Raw genomic sequence first — 22,305 nt, 5'->3', positions numbered from 1 at the left:
TATTACGAGCTGATATGTGCAATTGCGAACTTAGTATAAACATTTATATACATATATCGGGTTCATGAAACCAGGAAGAGGGGCCATTATACTCTTTTTGGAATAATGGAGACGGATGAATTTGTTCTCCACACATGGCTAGGAATCAGTTGGGCGTACTACATTATGACTGGCTAACCGATACAAACCACGACCCTGTAGTAGGTGACTTGAGTATATAAGCAGGTCAATATTGGACTAGCCTTCATTCCCTAGCCTACCATCTGGGCTACGGACACCACCTTTTTATTTTCTACTTACTTATCTTTTGCTGCTATCATATACCTATTAAGGGGGGACCTCTGGGTGTACTACAGAGATGAAGCTGCAGATAGAATAGCTTTTCTTGGAACAGCAAAGTGGTACTTTGGAGCATTATCTCCAACTATATTCCAATGAATTTGGATATAGTTTAATTTTTCTGCACTATCCTGCTGTGAGCCCTAGCAAAGCATTTAAACGCTAGCCAGGATAACGGTCAATTACATTGAGTGAACTGCAATTAGGCTAACTTGGTACAAGCCTCTTGCAAACTTAACAGGTGTCGATGGGGAATATTGACCTCAGAGACTCAGGAGGTACCCGTATCCTGGGTCCCTTCTGTTATAAGTTTAGGGCTAAGAATCTAACCAGTGCACTAGCCCAGCGACAAATTTTGGCTCTCTCATGACTGATCATCTGAGTGGGACTCTGCACAGGCTATACTATTCTACATTTAAGAACTGAAAGAAATTAGCTCTTTAGTGGTTCTAAGAGTACGACCTGTGAGAACAATAGGCAGCTTTTCATCTCTCTAACAGCTTTTCTTTAACCCATTGTGATCATCTTTGACTATCTTTGGAAGTGCAGTTGCTCCTGTTCGTTAGGACATTCATTTCCTTGGTATTTTGTCTATTCAGACTTTGAAGGATGAAGTTTATTGATGTACACTCCTAACAAGCGATACTTAAGCACCGTAATACTCCTGATGATCCACGTAATATTGTGGTGAAACGCGTCGAGTAAAAAATCGGAGTTATTGGATCTCAATTTTTGAGTACCACAGCCTTAAAAACTGGAGTTTAATACTTCAAGTCTCTTATACTATTAATAGGCTCGAAGAACCGGGGTCTAGCACAACCAATATTGCTAGATCTCAACAAACTTTGTTGATTGGAGTCTAATGCTTCGACCCTTACATCAAAAGGCTCGAGGAGCTGAAACCAAACACTTTAACAGTGTAGAACTATTCAACAGCCGCATAATTTCGTTTTTCTGATGGTGTCTAGGTTTGTAAACACCACCAATTAATCAGAAACTAATCAGCGGCCGGAGATGGAACCCTCTTTATATTGATCCACAACAACTCATCGCTAACTTATTCACTATCTTCCCTATATCCGGGTAAAGATTCCAAGTGGTTTCAATTCAAGGGTCACAGTGTCAAGTAACTACGCTAATTGCCTTTGGGCCTATGTGATGATCTAAATACATCACATCAGACCCCCCATAGCGACTACTTGACACACATCTCCAAAAATTGTGTAATGCGTGTCCTAAAACCTGTTACACCGTTTTTTTAACGCTTTGTGTATTTGTCATTTGTTGTGCCCTAGTGTGTCTTATTTTAATACATTTCCCAATAAAATTTATTCTTTTATTTCAAGTCCCCTCTGTGATAGGGCTTTAATACATACTTTGAGAATTTTTCGACTGCCCCCTCTGTCAATTCATCTGCAAAAGGGGATCACAATGGGAATAAGATTTGTACTAAGTTACGCCGGTCTGTATATGTGGAATGCATCAATGCCCCTCGAGTCGTTTTATACAAAACGTTTTCCTGATGATATTTTATTTATCTGGGATGGATATAAACTTGACTTGGAATCTTTTATTGAAGCTTTAAATAGTAATGATTGGGGCCTAGATTTCTCAGATTCCATTGATTCTAGTAATATAGTATTCCTAGATCTAAACCAATATATATTAGAAAACCAGATACGCACCGGGACTCACTTTAAATCACTTCAGGGAACTGAAACAGCAGTAGTATACGTACACACCTTATGTCAAGCCGCCCACTTTTGGAAAGTGACAGGTGCCACGCCCCTTTCCCAGGACCTTTGACCCTCCAGCCCTTCGTCACAGCAGCTGTCCGCCTGTGACGTGTATCAGGGGCCCCCACCCGTATTCTAAGCCTGTGACGCATCACGAGACACACTTTAGAATACAGTGTGTGTCATGATAATCATGGGCTTTTTTATATGTATAGTTTTGTCTTGGTTGTTATTTACCAACCAGCTCGACTTATGAGTATAATGGGTTAATATATAGAATGCATTTCAAGCCGCTAACAGATTTTTTCAGCACCGCAACCCGTCAGCCTAGACATCTGTTATCTACCATGCAAATCATCCCCTATGAATGGGTTATTATATGTACCATTCATGTAATCCGCAACGAATGGGTTATTAAGTTTATAGGATGAGCTAATGTTAAGTGTAGCCTGCTAGGTTAACCTGCTGTTATATATCAATCATGTAAATAAAGAAGTTAATATATTGAAAGAAAAAACAGACTAATGTATAGTTTTATAAAAGCTTTATTGAGAGCGCCGAATATATAAACTTGCGCTGTAAGAAAGAAAAAAAAATATAGAATATAGTTATTACATAAAGGAATGCATAAGAATGATTACATAGATGTGTATAACACTGTATAATGTTAAAAGAAATATAGTTACATTTTTACAATCTTTTACAAAGGTAGCCACGACATGGGGAGCACTGGTGTCAGTCGCTTTTTTGGCAATAGGCTCCCCTGGGTTATTCCGTGTGGAGATGGGGAGAAAGTCAGGATTTTGTTTTTGGGGGTACCAGTCGCAAAGCCGGGAGCCGAGCCTGTTTTCAAATCCTGGAGAATTTCTCTAGTACTGTGGCTGCCAATGACCGTAGAAGGCATATTAACTTCGGCCAACGCTCGCATAAAAATGTCCCAGCCCAGAGGGTGATTTTTCTTGGTAGCGCTACGGCTCTGCGTAGCATGGCGGATCAAGTCCAAAATGTTTTGTTTGAGGGAAGTAACAGTTCAAAAGTCTCTCCGAGTTAAAGTTTTAGATCCATCATGGACTTTATTAAAAAATCCATCTTCAAAGAATCCACCAACTCGCGAGTACTGGCGTCTCCAGCGACATCGCTAGGTACATTAGCCTCCGCTATTGCATGCATAAAAATGTTCCATCCCAAAGGTATACTTCTTCTCACGAAGGTGTGACTCTGCGTCGTATGTCTGATCAACGCTGGGAAATTAGTTCCGTGAATTACGGTATTTTTATATACCAATTCGTGCTTATCGTTCCATGTGATAATATTCCGGTGATTGAGTAGAGCGGCCAGCAATCGCTCCGTGTTTTTCTTGCACGAGTGCGGAAGGTCCCAACGGCGAATGACATCAGCTATTTCAGCTTCATAACGCGAACGGTCGGCAGCATACACGGATGGAATAGCGTAGTCTGACTCCATATTAAAGTCTTTACCACCTCGGTTTAGCCACGAGCTGAGTCTTGGTATGATTCCTCTCGCTGAGTTCAATAGGTCGCTTTAGTGTAACACGCAACTTTGAACTAGATGGGGCATCCGTCAATGATTTCTGTATGCTGACTTCGAGAAGCTCACATTAGTGTGATCAGCTGACTATCACTTATGTCTAGGCCCACCGGATGTGGGTGTGTGACAATGAACGGGATGTGGCTTGAATTAGTTACGCCTTTTTTACAATCAGTAGCTAATTAGTTCCAACTCGGGAAGTGTGTCAGTATAGTGATGAAAGATGATGTCTATTATTACACACTAAGAATCAAAGATTACGCTGTTAACAGTTAACACAGGTGTCTATCTCTCTATTTTATTATACTCCATGTAATTAACGATTATATAAAGATGCACAGATCATATTGAAAACACACGGTATCCGACATCTGTAATGACGGTCACAAAACTTATCTTTTATAAATTGGTTTACAAAATTATCATTTTTTTTAAAATCTGGCGTAAAGAAACGTAAAACACTCTCATAAGATAACCCACGGGCTATGTAATATAATACAAACACACAGTAATGCCCACAAAATACACTGTCGGTATCCTGAATTTGGTTATCCTGATATATGTACCTAGAGCAGTTTCTTTTTAAAAACTCTATAAAAGCCTCGGGAAAAATGGGACTATCCGGTGCTAGGCCATAACTATCAAAAAAGACCGCTCTCTCCGAGTCATATAGTACAATTAACACCCAGTGTCGTCCTCGCTGAGTTGAATCATCAGTATTAATTATATAAGCCGATGGTCTTTTATCCACAGCGAATTGGGGTAGGAAGTCACTCGGGTATACGCCAGCAAAAATTTGCGAAGTATAACGATCGGATTTAAGGAGATTCGTGAGTTGAAGTGTGTTCATAATTTAATTGTAATCGTACAGAACTTCTCTTCTGTGATTTATTTCCAGAATAGCGGGACTTGACGCGTAGACAAGCATGTTAACCGTGTGAGGGGTAGGGACTGAGAAGCGTACTTCCGCACGCAGGTTCCCGGTTTTAACGAGCGAGAAGTGCGTCCCGGGCTCCATGTCCGGTGACAGATCGAATGCAAAAAATGTGTATCCGCTAACGAACTCATTTCTGTCAATCGAAATCGAGTTGTCTGCTCGCTGCTTTCCAGAGATATGCACGAGAGCCATATATTCCCTAATAGCTAATTCGGCCTCAAAATCAGGCTGAAAAGGCCTGGCCGGAATCTGTTGACCATCCAGATACAAGGCCGCGTGGTTTACGGAATAATGGTGAAAACAGAGAGGATTTTTTTGGAAGCTACCGCTAAAGGCTTCATTGTCCACAAAGGCTAATATCACAGTTTTAGGTATTTGACCCAGGAACAAATTTTCATGGGTTGCTATACGGCTTCCGATTGCTATGCTGAAGACTTTGAGATTCGTCCTATCCAAAGTATATTTAGCGGTGGTTGCTAGTAGCGCCTGGCTGTGGCCTATGCGGACGGCTGGGGATACTTGTACTCTCTTGATGAAAATTGAAGCATGAAGGATTTGAACTTTAAATCCATCAGGGTCTGCTGCCATCAAGCAGAACGAGTCTTTATTCCTTGTCAGTTTTATCTTTAAATCCAGACCGTTCAAGATAAGTTTCGGTTGGTTAAATATATCACCATAAATAGGCCCCAGAAGCTCCACAGTTTTAGAGCGATGTGTTGCTGCAGCTCTTTTAGCGAAGCCTACATTTAGACCGTCGAGTGTCCTTTCATGGTGGTGACCCGCCGAATCCTTGTAAAACAGGCCTGCTGTAAATTGGGATGCGAGCGTTTGACCACTATAATTTAAAATTGTCTCGATGAACGCTCTATAGCTATAAAGATTATCGGATTGTGAGATTAGTCGATCCCCCAATGTGATGTCCACTTGGTTAAAAAGTGTGGCTATTGGGTAATTAATAAAGCCCACACGTGCACCATCGGCGATGGGTGTGTTATCTTGTTTAACTATACGACAGGTTAAGTGCAGGAGGGTGTTATTTAAGTCGTAGTAATATTCGCCGCTACCCGATATGAAGAATTCCAACGGCGTGTTGTCAGTGAGGGCCGCGATAGGCAGGACTTCAACAAATAAAGATTTTTCAATACTTGTCTGCGTTGGCGGTATGGTGAAAATATCCAACTCAGATTTAGTGCACTCTACAGATCCGTCGTGTATGAACGCCATGTTAGAGAATTAAAAGATGTCGTCTGCTGCGCGTCTAGCGGGTTTCTGACGGCGTCGTCTTTTGCGTGAAGGAGTCTTATCCATGAGGAGCGGGTGAAATCGTGCAACGATTCGCCTTTTTCTTTTACGGGGGTTTTTTACAACAGAAACAAGTCCGGAGCCTTGCTGTTCTTGACGCGACTGATTGAGTCTGTCCAAAACAGCCGAGGAAACAGAAGTGACTGCATCTGTAGCGATATTTTTGACAGCCGTCTTTACATGAGGCTTTACTAATTCTAGACCTTTTCTGAAAAGAGGCAAGGCCCTCCGGAAGAGTGACCTGAAGACACCGCCAATTCCAGCGCCATTCATATACTCGTCTCCGTGAAATCCGTCTATTTTTCCATTTCCACTCTGTGCCAAATAATGTTTCACGTAGAGCGTAGGATCACCGTACACCCGCTGAGACAACATGTTTTAATGCTGCGAACCGTTACGCGGTCTAAAGTGTAATCGCACTATACTTTTCCCGTACTTGAATTTAACAGGCGTGTTCTGGTCTGATAAAATCGAGATTGTAATCGTGTCAAAATGTTGTTTACACACCGACACGTAATCAGGGCGATTGTAGTGAATTGTGACAATGTCGCTGTTTTTACCGGTGATTTCGACCGTTCGTAGTAATTGGACGTAATTATTTCCTACAATCTGGTGATCAATTATATCACTATAGATATACAATGTATAAAATCCACCTTTTATGTCCGCAAAATGCCGCTTCTTGTCCGCGATATCCCCAGGTAAAGCAGGGTTATATTCAGGCAGGCCTAGCAGAACGGACAACTTATGACCCGGAGCAAAGTGTAGCGTTGGAGAGTCGGTAACTGTAACAATTCTTTTTACTTCATCATAGCGTAGCTTGAAGAGCTCGTTTGTTAGCCTTAAACCCTCAATTCTGTCATTTATCGTGCGCGTCAAATCTGTTAACGAGGCGTAAAAACCCGATTTGATAAAATACTCATTGTAAGTACTTCCATTTTTAGCCACGAAAAAGTTTCCCTCAGTTGGCGCAATCGTGTCCCATGTGTGCGGGTACTGAATTTCAGTTAGCGCCACATCGTAAGCGCCCGAGAGGTGAATCGGCTTCGCTAGTTTCGTAGTGTAATTAGAAATTGAGTTTTCGGGGTAGATTCTGGACGACGCATTACTAGGAAGAGTTATATAAAAAGAGCCCGACTCCATGCTCTATGCGGGTGACAGTTGATTTTCAGCGACCCAGCTGTTAAATTTTGTAGGGTACCCGAGCCACTTCACAAAATAATGCACCGTTCCGCGGATGCGCCTCTTCTTTAATATTTTCTCGATCCTATAGACACGGTTCTCGTCAGCGGGTACCTGCTGTATTTCCTCTTTATAAAACGACCCCTCTATAGCTTCGCCGTTCAGATCGATTAATTTATATAGCGGTTTTTGAAATCGCGTATTAATAGACTCTATGACGAAAATTTCATCAGTGTAAGTTTGCTCATAGCCTTTCGTAAATGTTCCTTTATGTTGAGAAATCCTCACATGATCGCCTATTTGTAAAGAAGTCTTTTCATGCTTTGAGTTCAGAATATCGCTGTAGATATTTCGCCAAATTGTTAAGGAGTTCTTTTTAGTGACATCCACAGGTCGACATCGGATAATACGGTGGTAAGTTCGGTTATAACTGTATACCAGGTCTGGTAAAATATCGATATAGCGAAATGTGTTATGATGGGTGAGATAACGCCACATTCGTGATTTTAAAGTGCGGTTAAAACGTTCAACCACCGCAGCCTTTACGTTGTTGCTTGTAAAGTAATGGTGTATGTTGTATCTTTTACAAAGGCGCTTCATGTGTTGATTCATGAATTCTTTCCCGCGATCGGTGCGTATTTTTCGAGGTACGCGATCGCTATTCTCAAATATCAGCTCGAAGGCTCTGGCGACGCTTGATCCCGATTTAGATGATAATCCGACGCACCAAGCATATTTTGATAAAACATCTATAACCGTTAAAATGTATTTTATGCCATCATTTTCTTTAGAGTATTGCATTAAACACACGAGGTCAGATTCCCAGAGCGAATCTATATCAGCAGCGATTATTTTGTTTCTAGCAAATTTCTTTCTGATCGGCTTGTGAAGGGTATAACAATTAATCTTTTGCAGCCATTCTGTAATTTTGCGTTGGTTTATCCCCTTAAGTGCCTTATGCAATTTTTGAATTCCGGCATAAGAACCGGCGCTGGATGGTGTAAAATATTGGCGCTGTAACCGACGTGCATCCCCTGAAGCGACCATAGTGGTAATTATGCATCAAGAGTGGGGATGCAGCGGTTTAATTAGCTCCTAACTTTTTATAAATCTAGTCCGCTTTGATTCTACCATTCGTAGATTTTAAATCAACTGATTACAGCACGTAGAAACCTGGACACTTTAATCACTTTCTGCTTTTTTTATTTTTAAATAAAGTATCTCGTATATTTAACTTAGCATAGCATTTACAAAGTTTCATTGTGTTGACGAATGAAGGATTTAGGATATTAGATATATGGCTAATTTACCGTGACACCAGCTGAAGTATGACACATTATGACCGGCTGTCTCATACATCCTGATACTTATAGGATCAATAAAATCAAGAGGCTATGTCACAGAACTAATTATTTACCCTGTGAAAAAAGAGGCTATTGAGAGATTAAATCCGTTAGACATATGGCTAATTTACCGTGACACTAGCTAAGTAAGTTTAAGCCTTCTGCCAGCTGAATGGTCTAACGTAACACTAACTGAAGTTTGACACATTATGACCGATTGTCTCATACATCCTGATACTTATAGGATCAATAAAACCAAGAGGCTGTGTCTCAGAAGTGATTATTTACCCTGTGAAAAAAAAAAAAAAAGAAAAGTGCCTATTGAGACGTGTGGGACAAGGGGGGTATTTGTAAACAACTAGAAACACCTGTTGAGGAATTTGTCTGGACTTGCCCGCCGGGCTGCTGAGAGCCGCGCATATAACTGTCCTTAACTCAGTTAAGGCAGCTCACGAGCCAGTCAGCCCCGTCTTCTTTACAGAGCCAGAAAACATCTGTGTCCATCTACTGAACTCGGGTTCATCGCCTCCAGCCCTTCACAAAGCATTGCAATAAAGGTAATACATTGTTTTTATCTTTTTATTTTGCATTAGTGTATAAGGATAAACATTGTTTTTATTACCGTATTATATTAACGTATTAGCATAATTATTAATATTCACGTATTTGATATACGTACGGTTAATAAAATGCATGCATAAATTAGTGCATTACAATAGATCTATGTTTAATTAGTATAGGTGATTATATATATATTTTTTAATACAGCCTGACTTTAATTATGCATATAGCGTAATATTGAAAACATTGTTTTATTATCGTATTATATTGACGTATTAACGTAATTATTAATATTCATGTATTTGATATACGTACGTTTAATAACTGCATACATAAATTAGTGCATTACAATAGATCTATGTTTAATTAGTATAGTTGATTACATATATTTTGAATACATACTGTCTTTAATTATGTATATAGCGTAATATTAGTCTTACTGTGTGCGCATTTTACTAATATGTCACTTTGTTTTTAACTATTAGAATGCTTATTAATACCGTATATTTTTAATGTCCGTACCCATTAATTGTTTTATGATGTACTATCGCGTTACATTAGATGTGTTTTATTTTTAATTATAGCAGATTATTAATATTGTTGTATTAAACATTATATATATATATATATATATATATATATATATATGTTTATAATTTTGCTAACCTTACTATGTGTGCAATATACTAGTCTTTTGCTATAGTTTTAATCATTATAATGCTTATTAATAACGTAATAATATTACTGTATCAAATTAATATATTATATGTGTGTATTTAATATACGGATCAGTAATATTTCTACGACACCTTAGTCTATCAGTAAAGATGCATGACCAATATTTTTAAATGACGAACCTTCTAACGAACAGCAGCGGTGCTAGAAATCAGTTTTTATTTTTTATTTATTTTTTTATTTTTTTTATTTTTTATTTTTTTTATTTATTTATTTATTTATTTATTTTTTTGCTGTAGTAATTCTCTATGCATTTTCAGATGGAAAGTCAGGGTGTCGATCATTCCCCCCTTGGATTTACTACCACCCAAATCGGTAGGTATGCGGCGTTTACGCACTTGATTTCGTATAGCTATCCGTTAAGGCTACATTTTTTAAAAATACGTTAATTTTACCCTTTTTTTTTTTTTTTTTGTTTTTTTTTTTTATCATTTGCTGTATAAAGTAGAGAACTGGGATGACATCAGCGAAACTTTTGACCCAGCGCTATTCGATTGTTTCTCACAGTCTGCCAACGGTAGGATTTATCACACCGTATGCGTTGTTTTGTTTACGCAATTGTTGTTATGTGTTATGCTAAATAAACGTTGTCTCAATACAGATGCTACAGATGTAAATGAATCCGTAAATCACGAAAGACCAGCGCAGTCGCTGGGACACGCCAATCACCCATGGAGTCCACTAAGACAGCAAAACGGATGCGTGAGAATGGTGGTGCTATCACCTATATCGGTTGCGCATGGGAGCCAGTCGGGGGACTCCGGTCAAAGCGTCATCGGTAAGATGCTTGCAACAATTTGAGCGAATGTTCAATTATAGTACGGATGTTACATGCGTAAATCCCGCGTAATTCATCAACAGCGTTACACATTTTTTTATTGTGTTTTTTCTTTTCTTCCTTCCAGAGAATACTTGTGTCATCGCTGGGGAAAACACAACATTAGAGATGGCAAACCTGACGCTAAACCCTGTGGAAAATGCGAGTGTATCAGCGGATGCATCTAGCCCTGTGTTACAGACACACAGCGAATCCGTGAGATACCCGATGCCGCTAGAACCACACATAACCATCAACCGCGTCGCCACACCAACTGCTGTCAAACATCGCCGCAACTTATTGAAGCGTGAGAGATACTGTGTGAGAAAAACACCGCTATCCCCTGTTTTGGAAGAGCCCGAAAAGCCTGGGGACAGCAACACTGGTTCCGCTAATGGTAAGCCGCATGCCGTAATGTCAAATGATATTCGGGTTTGTCATAATGCAACACAAACTGATACACAACACCAACTAGACAGTGCTAGTATTAGCGCAGTAACATGTGTTGATACTCAGCAGTCGCTAGTTACCTCACCACACACCACTTCATCTCACAGAAAGAGAAAATCATCTGATGAGTATCAAGTTTCAAAAAGATCGCCAACACTGAGAAACCTTAACGATCCTGTTTACCGTCACTTTGTGACGCGACAGATACAGATGAAAAATACGATACAGATTCTATGTGACGGCGTTATCGCTAAGGCATCAGAATGTAGCGCTAAGGCATCAGAATGGGCCGCTAAAGCATCAGAATGTCTCACTATAGTTTCCCAAGTGAGGACGAGGCAATCAGAACTAGAGCACGCACCTGTAGAGCCCCTTAGTAACGATGAACTTTTAAAACTAGTTGTAAAGTTGCGAAAGATTTCCAACGCGCTCGCTATTACGGAGCCCCACCAGCCCCCCACCTTATGACTATCTATGGTCGGAGGAGGTCTGAAGAAACAGTGTTCTAACAGAGGTTGTGTTTGGCGTAGAGCAAAGTCTGTTAAAAAAGCCATAAAAATGTTGTATATGGCCGCAAGAAGGGAATCCGTCAGAAGACGCAGAAAGAGACAAACCAGAGTTTCCCCACAAAACCCTGACGCACCCCCAGATAGATCTGATTCAGCTCCACATACCGCACAGATTCCAGACATGCCCAATCCATCTGTAAATAATGAACCCTCACCGCTGATCCCCCCGCAGGAACAAGAGCGTATACCGTTTGATCGTGTTGAGCAACCTGCTGACGCTTCTGTGTTTTTACAGCATTTATTCCATATACGGCGTGAAGTTGGTCACTTCAATGCCGTGGAGCACATTGATCATTTCAGCTTTGCAAATCTGCATAGGATACAATCTTTTATTGGTGCGATTAATGCTGTTCACGGTGTCGTTCAGTCTTTGCTCGACAGAATCAGACGAGATATACAACCCGGTGATTTTATACAGCTGAGGATCGATGGCGGTCGATGGTTGGATCCTATTTATTCCCTAAAACAGGCTCGGGATGATTTTAACGCTGAGAGTTTCTTAAATGCTGTGGCCAATGCATTACAGAGTAATGCGGAGTGTTTAGCTGGTGAATTTCTGACTCTCAGAGTGCTAATAGTGCGGAATAGGCGCGGCGGTGGAAGACATCGCAGACGGTTAAAATCAATACTTTACACACAGATCATCAAGCAGAAAAAACGCTGGCTGTTTGATTTTAACAATTACGACTCTAACCTCTGCTTAGCCGCCAGCCTATTCGCACTGTTAGAGAAGGGGTCTCCCGATGATAGTGTTTTATTGGCGCGTGCTAGAGAATTACATCGCGAATTGGACATTCCCGACAATCAGTTAGTGAGTTTTAGCGATATCGAGGCATTCGAGAAACACCTGGGGATAACCATAAGGGTTTTATACCACAATCGCGGTGATTGGCGTTATTTTCACACCGGCAAAACATCTGGTGGGAATGTTGTATACATTCTTCACCATGATGATCATTATTACGGGATTACGAATATAAAAGCCTTTATCGGTGCAAATTACTTTTGTGATCATTGTAGTTCTGTTTTCCACCACAAAAATAATCACTCGTGTCAGTATTTTTGCAAGGCTTGTCAATCAGAATCGTGTGTCGAGACCGCAGAATCGATATACCGTTGTTCCAGTTGTCGCGTGTTTTGTCGCTCATCCGATTGTTTAGACCGACACAGGGTCCTTGCTGCGGCGAATAAAGCGTTTTGCAAGACTAAAATCTTTTGTGATAGTTGTTACCGCTATGTGGTTAAAGGCTCTGAGCCTCACGAATGCAAGGGGCTCCGCTGTAACATCTGTAAAGCCAACGTGGTGAAATTTGACAAACATGAGTGTTACATGCAGCCTTACCAAGGGGGACCAGATGAAGATGCGTCGACGTATATTATCTACGACTTTGAGTGCCAACAGGATACAGGTAAACACATTCCAAATTTTATTTTTGCCACCCCACTGCACGGGTCAGTGTCTTGGGAGTTTAAGGGCGATTTTTGTACTCGCGATTTTGTTAATTTTTTTCTCAGCGGCGCTTTTGAAGATTGCACATTTATTGCCCACAATGCCGGGCGATATGATTCGTATTTCATAGTCAAACAATTGATAATTGAGAAGATTCAAATAGATATGATCACTCAAGGCGGCCGCCTTCTGTGTGTGACGGTACCGTCGATGAACTTGCGGTTCATAGACTCGCTTAACTTCATTCCCATGAAGCTTAGCAAGCTGCCTCAGGCTATGGGTTTTTCAGGGGGCAAGGGACATTTCCCTCACTTTTTCAATACTAAAGAAAACCAGAATTATGTCGGCCCCATACCTGATGCTAAATATTACGGCCCAGAGTATATGATGCCTGATGACCGAAAAGAGTTCATGGAGTGGTATGAATCGCAAAAGGATTGTACTTTTGATTTTAATGCAGAGTTGAAGGCCTATTGTAAGCAGGATGTTGAAGTATTGCGGAAATCCTGTGAGCGTTATAGAGACCGGATAATGGACATGGCCAAGAAAAAGGTTAGAAGGTATTGTACAGAAAAAAGGAAAAACGTTACTGTGACTTATTGCGTTGACCCGTTCCAACACATCACTCTCGCGTCTGTCTGTATGGCTATATACAGGTTTAAGTTCTTACCTAAAGACACTATAGCTGTTGTGCCCTCTGATAATTATCATAAGGCCAAAAAAAGGTACTCAACGCCAGCTATTCAGTGGTTGATGTACGTGTCTCACAGTGAAAACATAGTCATACAGCACGCGCTGAGAGGCGGCGAAAAAAAGGTCGGCAACTATTATTTAGACGGTTACGCGTATGTTGACGGGCGCCATATCGCTTTCGAGTTTAATGGCTGTTTTTTTCACGGCTGTGGCGTCTGTTTTAGCGCAAACGCGCAAAATAACGTCACAAAAACGACATACAGCCAACTATACCAGGCATCTTTAGCTAAAATGCGCTATTTACAACAGCAGGGGTACACTTTACGCGTCTTATGGGAGCATGAATGGCGTGAAATGATTGAGACCAATTCAGACCTTCAGGCTTTTCTTCTTAAAATGCAGTTCCCAGTACCGCTAGAGCCGCGTGATGCTCTTTACGGCGGTCGAACTAACGCGATAAAGCTATATCACAGGCTGGCCGATGGCGAGACGATAAATTATTATGATTTCACTAGTCTATATCCTTTCATCAACAAAACAAAGACGTACCCTATAGGTCACCCGACGATTATTTATGAAGATTTTACTTACATCAAAAATTACTTTGGTATCGCAAAAGTTAAAGTGTACCCGCCTCGCGATTTATTTTTCCCGGTGCTACCGGTGAAAATGAATCATAAGTTGATGTTTCCGCTGTGTTACACTTGCGCTTTAAATTCACTGAGCGATCCCTGTAGTCATACTGATGAAGAGAGGTCTATCGTTGGCACTTGGTGTACGATAGAACTCGAGATGGCTGTAGAGAAAGGTTACAGGATAGCACACACCTACGAAATCTGGCACTTTCCAGAAACATCGGATAATCTATTCGCGTCTTACATCGAGTTGCATCTTAGGGATAAGCAGGAGGCTTCAGGCTTCCCGAGTTGGTGCACGGACGATGATAAGAAAAATGCGTATATTGACTCCTTTCTTCAAAAAGAAGGTGTTCAATTGCGTAAGGAGGAAATAGGCGTAAACCCTGCTAAACGCCAAATCTCCAAGCTTTTCTTAAACTCCTTGTGGGGAAAGTTTGCGCAGAAATCAAACCTTCCGTGTACCAACATCGTGACTGACCCTGATAAACTCTTTGAGTATGTGTTTCTACCACAGTACGAAATTTCAGGTCTAAATTTCATTGATGACGAAACAGCCAATGTCACGTGGAAATACGCCAAAGAGCATCACACGGTCAACAAAAACACAAACATCTTTATAGCTTGTTTTACAACAGCCTACGCACGCCTAGAGCTCTACTCTCTTCTGGATAGACTGCAGGAACGATGCCTTTATCATGACACAGACTCTGTCATGTTTGTACACCGTGAAGGCGATTGGAACCCGCCGTTAGGCGACTATCTGGGGGAATTGACCAGCGAGATCCCCGATGATACACACATAACAGAGTTTGTATCTGCTGGTCCCAAAACCTACGGGTACAAGTTGAACACTGGTAAAACAGTGTTAAAAGTTAAAGGTATAACTTTAAATACGTCAGCCACTCAGGTCGTAAATTTTGACAGTCTGAAAGATCTGGTTCTGGATTATCAACGTAACAGCGACCCTGAAACACAAAAGACCATCACCGTAGAGCAGCCAGGCTTTGTGAGAGATAAAAAGTATTGGGATATCGAAACAAGGCCGCTACAAAAAACACAGAGGTGTGTTTATACAAAGAGGTATCTACTAGATGATTTTACCACTCTCCCTTACGGTTATTAGATCATAAAGTAAGCAAATACACCCAGACATGCAAACCCGTAATATTGTTTGATTTTGTGGCGTGTTGGCGTAATTATATGTCGGAGATAACTGCTTCTTCTCCTAACTAGGATCTGTAAGGAATACGTACTACCGGATCAGCTCAGCATTAACGCCACGCAATCCGCAAGATCGTGTGAGGAGACGACTATTAGACGAATTCACACTATAACATCACAGTGTTAACGGTTGTATGATGGACACACGATTGCAACACCCCTTCTCTTGTATTTTAGCCGGTCCGTCTAACTCTGGGAAAAGTTACTTTGTTAAGCAATTGTTACTTAACTCTGCAACGCATATATCTCATATCCCCACTAACATTGTGTTTTTTCATTCGTGTTGGCAACCGCTTTATGATGAACTTTCCGCCTCTTTTTCCAACATTAGATTTATAGAAGGACTACCTCAGACTTTTATAGATGATGACTTATTCCCGCCTGATAAGGTAAATTTGACCGTTGTTGATGATCTCATGGAGAGTGCCAACGAGAACAATGAAATAGAGAAAGCGTTTACCAAGTATGTACACCACAGAAATCTGAGCATTTTGTACCTTGTACAGAACATATTTTGTCAAGGTAAAAAGAGCCGCACTATCAGCCTTAACAGTAATTATATTGTACTGTTTAAAAATCGGCGTGACCGGCTTCAAATTGTCACGCTGGCTAGACAGATGTATCCGGGTCAGACGCGCTTCTTCTTAGAAGCTTTTGAGGATGCCACGAGTGCTCCTTACGGATATCTGCTAGTTGACTTAAGAGCCAACACACCCGAGGAGCACCGTTTGAGAACGGGTTTGTTTCCTCCTGCTTTACCAGCTGTGTACATCCCCAAGAAAAATGCTTCTAAAAAGTGAGTTTGTCTTTTTCGCGACTTATTTTATTCTGAGCGCATTGGTCCGACAGGATGTCTGAGAGAATTCGTCGTAATTGGGCTCTCTTAAAAAGCCTAGTGAAAGCGAAACCGGCCGTAAGAAAATCTATTTTACGCGACGCGAGCAGCGATCTGATTACAGCCATAGCTGAGATCGCATTAAATATTTTAAAAGGTCGGATACCTCTAAAACCGCGTCAGAAAAAGATACTAAAAAAATGGCGAAGTGCTATAAGGCGCCTGGGTGATAAAACACTGGCCATTAAGAAAAAGAAGCGTATAGTGAATCAGGCCGGCGGTTTTATAGGATCGCTCTTGGGTTTTGCAATCCCAATAATTACGAGTCTGCTTGCCAATCGATAATGGACCATGCAGAGAAAATGTACTTGGTCCCTAAACACGAACTTAACAAGATAAGACAATCCGCTACAACGACTCCGAGCATACGACAGACGACTATACATCGCCTTGATGATGAAATTAGCTCGATTTTACAACGTAGTGACATTCCTGATGATGTGAAAATTAAAAAATACACAGATGTTTTACAAAGATACTTGGTACACGCTAAACAGGACTCAAAAGAGCTAACAACTTTAAACCTCGTAACCTCGGGTGGCGCTGATCATCAGCAAGTGTCAAATACATCTCCTGATAATAGAAATACTATTCATGAAATTGTGAGCCATGTCAATCCACGGTTCAAAAAAAATGCTGAGCTTTTGCTAAACAGACTGTCGCAGAATGCTGATATTACATCGTGGAATTTGCGCGACGAGTTTGTTTATAAAGGTGATCCGGTTACTGGGTCAAACATTTTGGACTTGATCCGCCATGCTACGCAGAGCCGTAGCGCTACCAAGAAAAATCACCCTCTGGGCTGGGACATTTTTATGCGAGCGTTGGCCGAAGTTAATATGCCTTCTACGGTCATTGGCAGCCACAGTACTAGAGAAATTCTCCAGGATTTGAAAACAGGCTCGGCTCCCGGCTTTGCGACTGGTACCCCCAAAAACAAAATCCTGACTTTCTCCCCATCTCCACACGGAATAACCCAGGGGAGCCTATTGCCAAAAAAGCGACTGACACCAGTGCTCCCCATGTCGTGGCTACCTTTGTAAAAGATTGTAAAAATGTAACTATATTTCTTTTAACATTATACAGTGTTATACACATCTATGTAATCATTCTTATGCATTCCTTTATGTAATAACTATATTCTATATTTTTTTTTCTTTCTTACAGCGCAAGTTTATATATTCGGCGCTCTCAATAAAGCTTTTATAAAACTATACATTAGTCTGTTTTTTCTTTCAATATATTAACTTCTTTATTTACATGATTGATATATAACAGCAGGTTAACCTAGCAGGCTACACTTAACATTAGCTCATCCTATAAACTTAATAACCCATTCGTTGCGGATTACATGAATGGTACATATAATAACCCATTCATAGGGGATGATTTGCATGGTAGATAACAGATGTCTAGGCTGACGGGTTGCGGTGCTGAAAAAATCTGTTAGCGGCTTGAAATGCATTCTATATATTAACCCATTATACTCATAAGTCGAGCTGGTTGGTAAATAACAACCAAGACAAAACTATACATATAAAAAAGCCCATGATTATCATGACACACACTGTATTCTAAAGTGTGTCTCGTGATGCGTCACAGGCTTAGAATACGGGTGGGGGCCCCTGATACACGTCACAGGCGGACAGCTGCTGTGACGAAGGGCTGGAGGGTCAAAGGTCCTGGGAAAGGGGCGTGGCACCTGTCACTTTCCAAAAGTGGGCGGCTTGACATAAGGTGTGTACGTATACTACTAACAGCTATTTAGACTTTTCATGTTGCCATGCAAAAAAAAGGAAGGCTAATATTCCATATGGCCAATTTAAATGAATAGGTATAAACTGTACGTCTGATTGGGATTTTAAGCAGCAATCTGAAGTTTTGATACATCTTGATGGTATACATATACCTGAGACAGTGATGCTAGCCAGTCTAGATGTAGAGGCCCTATATACCTCGATACCACATGACTGTGGCATCACTGCCGTGAACCATTTTCTCAATCTAAGAGGCATATACTATCAGCAACATAACAACTTTGTACTGAGGATGGTTGAGTTTGTTTTGAAACATAATTATTTTCTTTTTGACGTTAAGTACTTCCACCAGCTCAGGGGGACCGCTATGGGAAGCCTGTGTGCCCCCAGCTATGCGAATCTCTACCTGGGCTGGTGGGAGGAAAAATCTGTATTCATTGAGTCCAATTCAATGTGGACCTCCAAAGTGGACCTATGGGTCCGATACATCGACGATGTACTCATCCTATGGTCCGGGAGCAGAGAGAAGTTTAAGGAGTTTGTTGACAGTCTCAATATCAACAACTTAGGACTATTCTTTACCAGCGAGATCCAACATGAATCCATTACATTATTAGATATAAGAATATCTAAAACTCCTTCTGGCCTTTTGCAGAGCACGTTATTTAGAAAACCAACTGCAACAAACAACCTCTTACATTACGATAAGTCATCATCCAGGGCCTCTTAAGAGAGGCATTCCCAAAGGCCAATTCCTCAGGGCCAAAAGGAACTGCACAAACCCCCTTGAATATCAGATTAGGGCTGATGACATGGAGGTAAGATTCCACCAGAGGGGTTATCCTACGAATGTCATATCAGCAGCAAGAGAATCAGTAGGGCGAACATCGAGAAATGATCTTCTGATAAAAAGAAAGAACCATCAAAAAAAAGAACGTGATAACCAGATACGCTTGATAGATACGTATGATGTTAAACATCTAAACATAAAACGAATAATCAATAAGTATTGGAATATACTAAGGAAGGATGCCGATTTGGTAGATTGCCTCCTAGATAGACCCTCTATCACATACAGGAGAGGCAGAAACCTAAGAGATTGGTACACAGTCATTATACACGAACTTTGGAGACGTCAACTTGGCTTGGCACAAATCCACCAAAAGGATTTTTTCCGTGCCCTGGATGCATGGCGTGCCCTTTCATTGAAAGGGGTAAAACTTTTCACAGTGCAACCATGGGTAAAGTATATGAAATTCGGGATTATATTAACTGCCGGTCAACAGCAGTAATTTATCTAGCCACTTGTCCCTGACCACGAAATTACGTGGGCAAAACCATGCAGCAGCTTCGCAGGAGAGTGCTAGCCCATATAGGTAACATCAATCGTAATGAACATACGAGCCTTGCCAATCACGTCCGTGACTTTCATGGAAACAATCCTCATGTCAAAGTTTAAGGGCATCGAACTATGATTATGTAAAAATTACTCCTTGGAGTTGTACCATGATTAATCTCTGTCCTATTGGTGAGAAGACTGTAAATATCATTTTAGACCACAAAATTACATACGGATGTGTAAATAGGACCCTATATATAAAAAGCAAGGATTAAAGAATACATTTTGAACTTACTGTGCCGACACAATTGGATATGTGATCTAGCATGACCAATGGGTGTTAGTCCTTCCAATTATCCACAATTATAATTGTATTGTTTTCTATAATATTCTACAATTACTAAAATGGCATAGGAAATCAGGTCCAAGTACTGGCCTTATCGTTCCAAATGAGACGAAGTCTAAATCTAATGCATCTGCGCAAGCGCAACCAAGACTGATGGTATGTTGTCTAAATAACATCGTATTCATACCCAAGTATCAGCCTTAGCCTCTATAGAGACTAAGTCCAAATCCAATGTGTCTGCGCAAGCGCAGCCTCGACATCCCAATCTGAATCTTCATCAGAGACTAAGTCCCAAGATCATCAGTCTGCGCATGCGCCGCTAAGACGCTCCGCGATGCGCAGTGTTTTTCCTGCCCGATCAGCACTATCTCCCTGTTGGGCTATACAGCGCATGCGCGGGATCTGCATGACGTGCCCCGCTATCGCGAGAGCACGGCTGTGGCTGCCTGGAATCCGGAATCAACACGCCATTGGATGATTGGAAGGTTGGTCCTGACGCCTTTGAAGGCGGAGCCTTCACTATATAAGCATTGGGGACATTTTATCCTACCAGGACTGTCAGTAAGCTCATGGAGCTTACACCGTGAGCACTTCATGTGCGTCCAGAGCTATAACAGCTATATGACAGCCACTATCAGAGCTGAAGCATAAGGCTTATATGTAATAGACGGGTAAATAAAAAGTGTCTAAGTTCCACAAGAGTCACGTTCCTTTTGGGGTACGATAGCTGCTTGTAGCCAATATCGGAGCTTTAAAGCATAAGCTATCAGACAAGGACATCAGTGTGGAACAAATACCGATCTAGTCATCCTGATGAATCAATCTAAAGCACGCTTAGGCTGAGGAAACGCGTCGACCGAAAAAACTGAGGACTGTATACCCCTATTAGACCATTAAAACTGAATACTGTATATCCCTATCAAATTGGGATAAATAGACGCACTATTGTCTAGAATATGCGACCAAACAATTAAGAAAAGAGCACCGGTTGCACAATCATTATAAGCTGAATAAGTCCAGCTCTGTAAACCAAAGTAAAGTGACTAATCCTTAATATTGAGATGATACTCTTACTAACAGTGTACATTATCACTATAATTTTCTGCGTCCGTGTTCTATATAGGTAACTGATTCTGAATAAAATTCTCCCAATTGGCATGAGTCCTTAAGGATAGCAACTGAGAATTACAAGGAACACAAACTACATCTATATGAATGCCCTGGTATCAGTCTATTACAGGATGTAGGCAGAAGCCTAATCTATATATATAAAATTGAATGTATGTCTGTCTGCGTGTCTGTTTGTCCTTTATGCGCTACTACACCATTCATCCGATCGCCATGAAACTTTGGGAAGTTGTTGAGTACACTCCTGGGAAGATTATAGGCATAGTACAAATATCCTACGATAAATGGTGCGCGAGCGTCGTCGAAAGTTACGCCCCCCCCCCCACGTAGATCGAATAAGTAAGCCACCTGCTATTGTGATGTCATCACTGATGTCATCAACATCGGACGCCCTTGAACATGCCCCAACATGTTCTATAAAGCTGCACTGTGATGTCATTAAGGCTCTATTATGACACGTACAGCTTGGAACCACTAGAGCACGCCAGCCAATTACCATTGGAGTTGGAAGTGGGTAAACAAGTACTAGGATATCTTCCTAAGAAGCCGCAGCAGCCGGATAAATTGTGTGTTCCACCCAACGGCTATTTTATTCAGCCCGCAAGGGGGAAGCAGCGGCCTACAAAATCTAATTCTCTCATTTCCTGATGTCATAGATAGATAGATAGCATTTCCGCATCTAAAAAGCAGTCAAAATCTGCACCCCGTCTATTCTGAAAGAGCCCTGCCCATTTCTGCCACATGTACACATACCCCAGCGGTAATAGTGACACCTTCACCCCAGCGATAATAGTGACATCCCACAGCAGTAATAATAGTGACACTCCCCCCATTAGTAACGTATGATTTTACCCCCGTCGTTCTAAAAAGGACAAGGCTGTTTCAGAATAGACCGGGTGCGGAAATACTGCAGAATGTCCTCAGCGGAGATTTCTGTGGAAAATTCTGCAGCATTTCCGCATCTAAAAAGCAGTCAAAATCTGCACCCGGTCTATTCTGAAAGAGCCCTGCCCATTTCTGCCACATGTACACATACCCCAGCGGTAATAGTGACACCTTCACCCCAGCGATAATAGTGACATCCCACAGCAGTAATAATAGTGACACTCCCCCCATTAGTAATAAGAGTGACATACCCCAGCGGTTCCCCCAGCAGTTATAATACCCCCCCCCCCAGTGGTCCACCAGCAGTCACAATGCCACCCCCAGCTGTCCGCCAGCAATAATAATGCCCCCCTCCCCCCAAGTGGTTCCCCCAGCAGTCATAATGGCTCCCCCCCAGCGGTTCTCCTGGCAGTCATCATGCCCCCCTTCCCCCA

General features: G+C 41.4%; 2 protein-coding genes across 9 annotated transcripts; one reads left to right on the top strand and one right to left on the bottom strand.

The window, feature by feature from the left end:
• Positions 1–2,604: 2,604 nt before the first annotated feature.
• On the bottom strand, positions 2,605–5,784 carry LOC136612745 (uncharacterized protein F54H12.2-like). The gene is made up of 2 exons (XM_066593372.1): positions 2,762–5,784; positions 2,605–2,651 (listed from the first exon to the last, which is right to left on the bottom strand). Exon 1 carries the CDS (start codon positions 5,782–5,784, stop codon positions 4,477–4,479), a length of 1,308 nt encoding a protein of 435 aa, XP_066449469.1. The 3' UTR covers positions 2,605–2,651; positions 2,762–4,476.
• A 2,529-nt stretch (positions 5,785–8,313) lies between these two features.
• On the top strand, positions 8,314–17,630 carry LOC136612743 (uncharacterized). Of its 8 annotated transcripts, none has more exons than XM_066593369.1 (7): positions 8,314–8,944; positions 9,923–9,998; positions 10,132–10,200; positions 10,285–10,461; positions 10,589–10,897; positions 13,430–15,380; positions 15,534–17,630. In XM_066593369.1, the coding sequence occupies exons 2-7, from the start codon at positions 9,932–9,934 to the stop codon at positions 15,646–15,648; spliced, it is 2,688 nt and encodes an 895-aa protein (XP_066449466.1). In that variant the 5' UTR covers positions 8,314–8,944; positions 9,923–9,931; the 3' UTR covers positions 15,649–17,630. The 8 variants fall into 8 exon arrangements, 7 of the variants coding, with proteins under 7 accessions (XP_066449466.1, XP_066449468.1, XP_066449465.1 ...); XM_066593371.1 differs by having other exon boundaries at positions 8,316–8,944; positions 9,944–9,998; XM_066593368.1 differs by having other exon boundaries at positions 8,316–8,944; positions 10,129–10,200.
• The last annotated feature ends 4,675 nt before the right edge of the window (positions 17,631–22,305 follow it).

The sequence above is a fragment of the Eleutherodactylus coqui genome, chromosome 2 (genome assembly GCF_035609145.1).
Source record: "Eleutherodactylus coqui strain aEleCoq1 chromosome 2, aEleCoq1.hap1, whole genome shotgun sequence".
Classification (NCBI taxonomy): Eukaryota; Metazoa; Chordata; class Amphibia; order Anura; family Eleutherodactylidae; genus Eleutherodactylus; species Eleutherodactylus coqui.
This window is presented reverse-complemented; position numbering and strand designations above follow the sequence as displayed.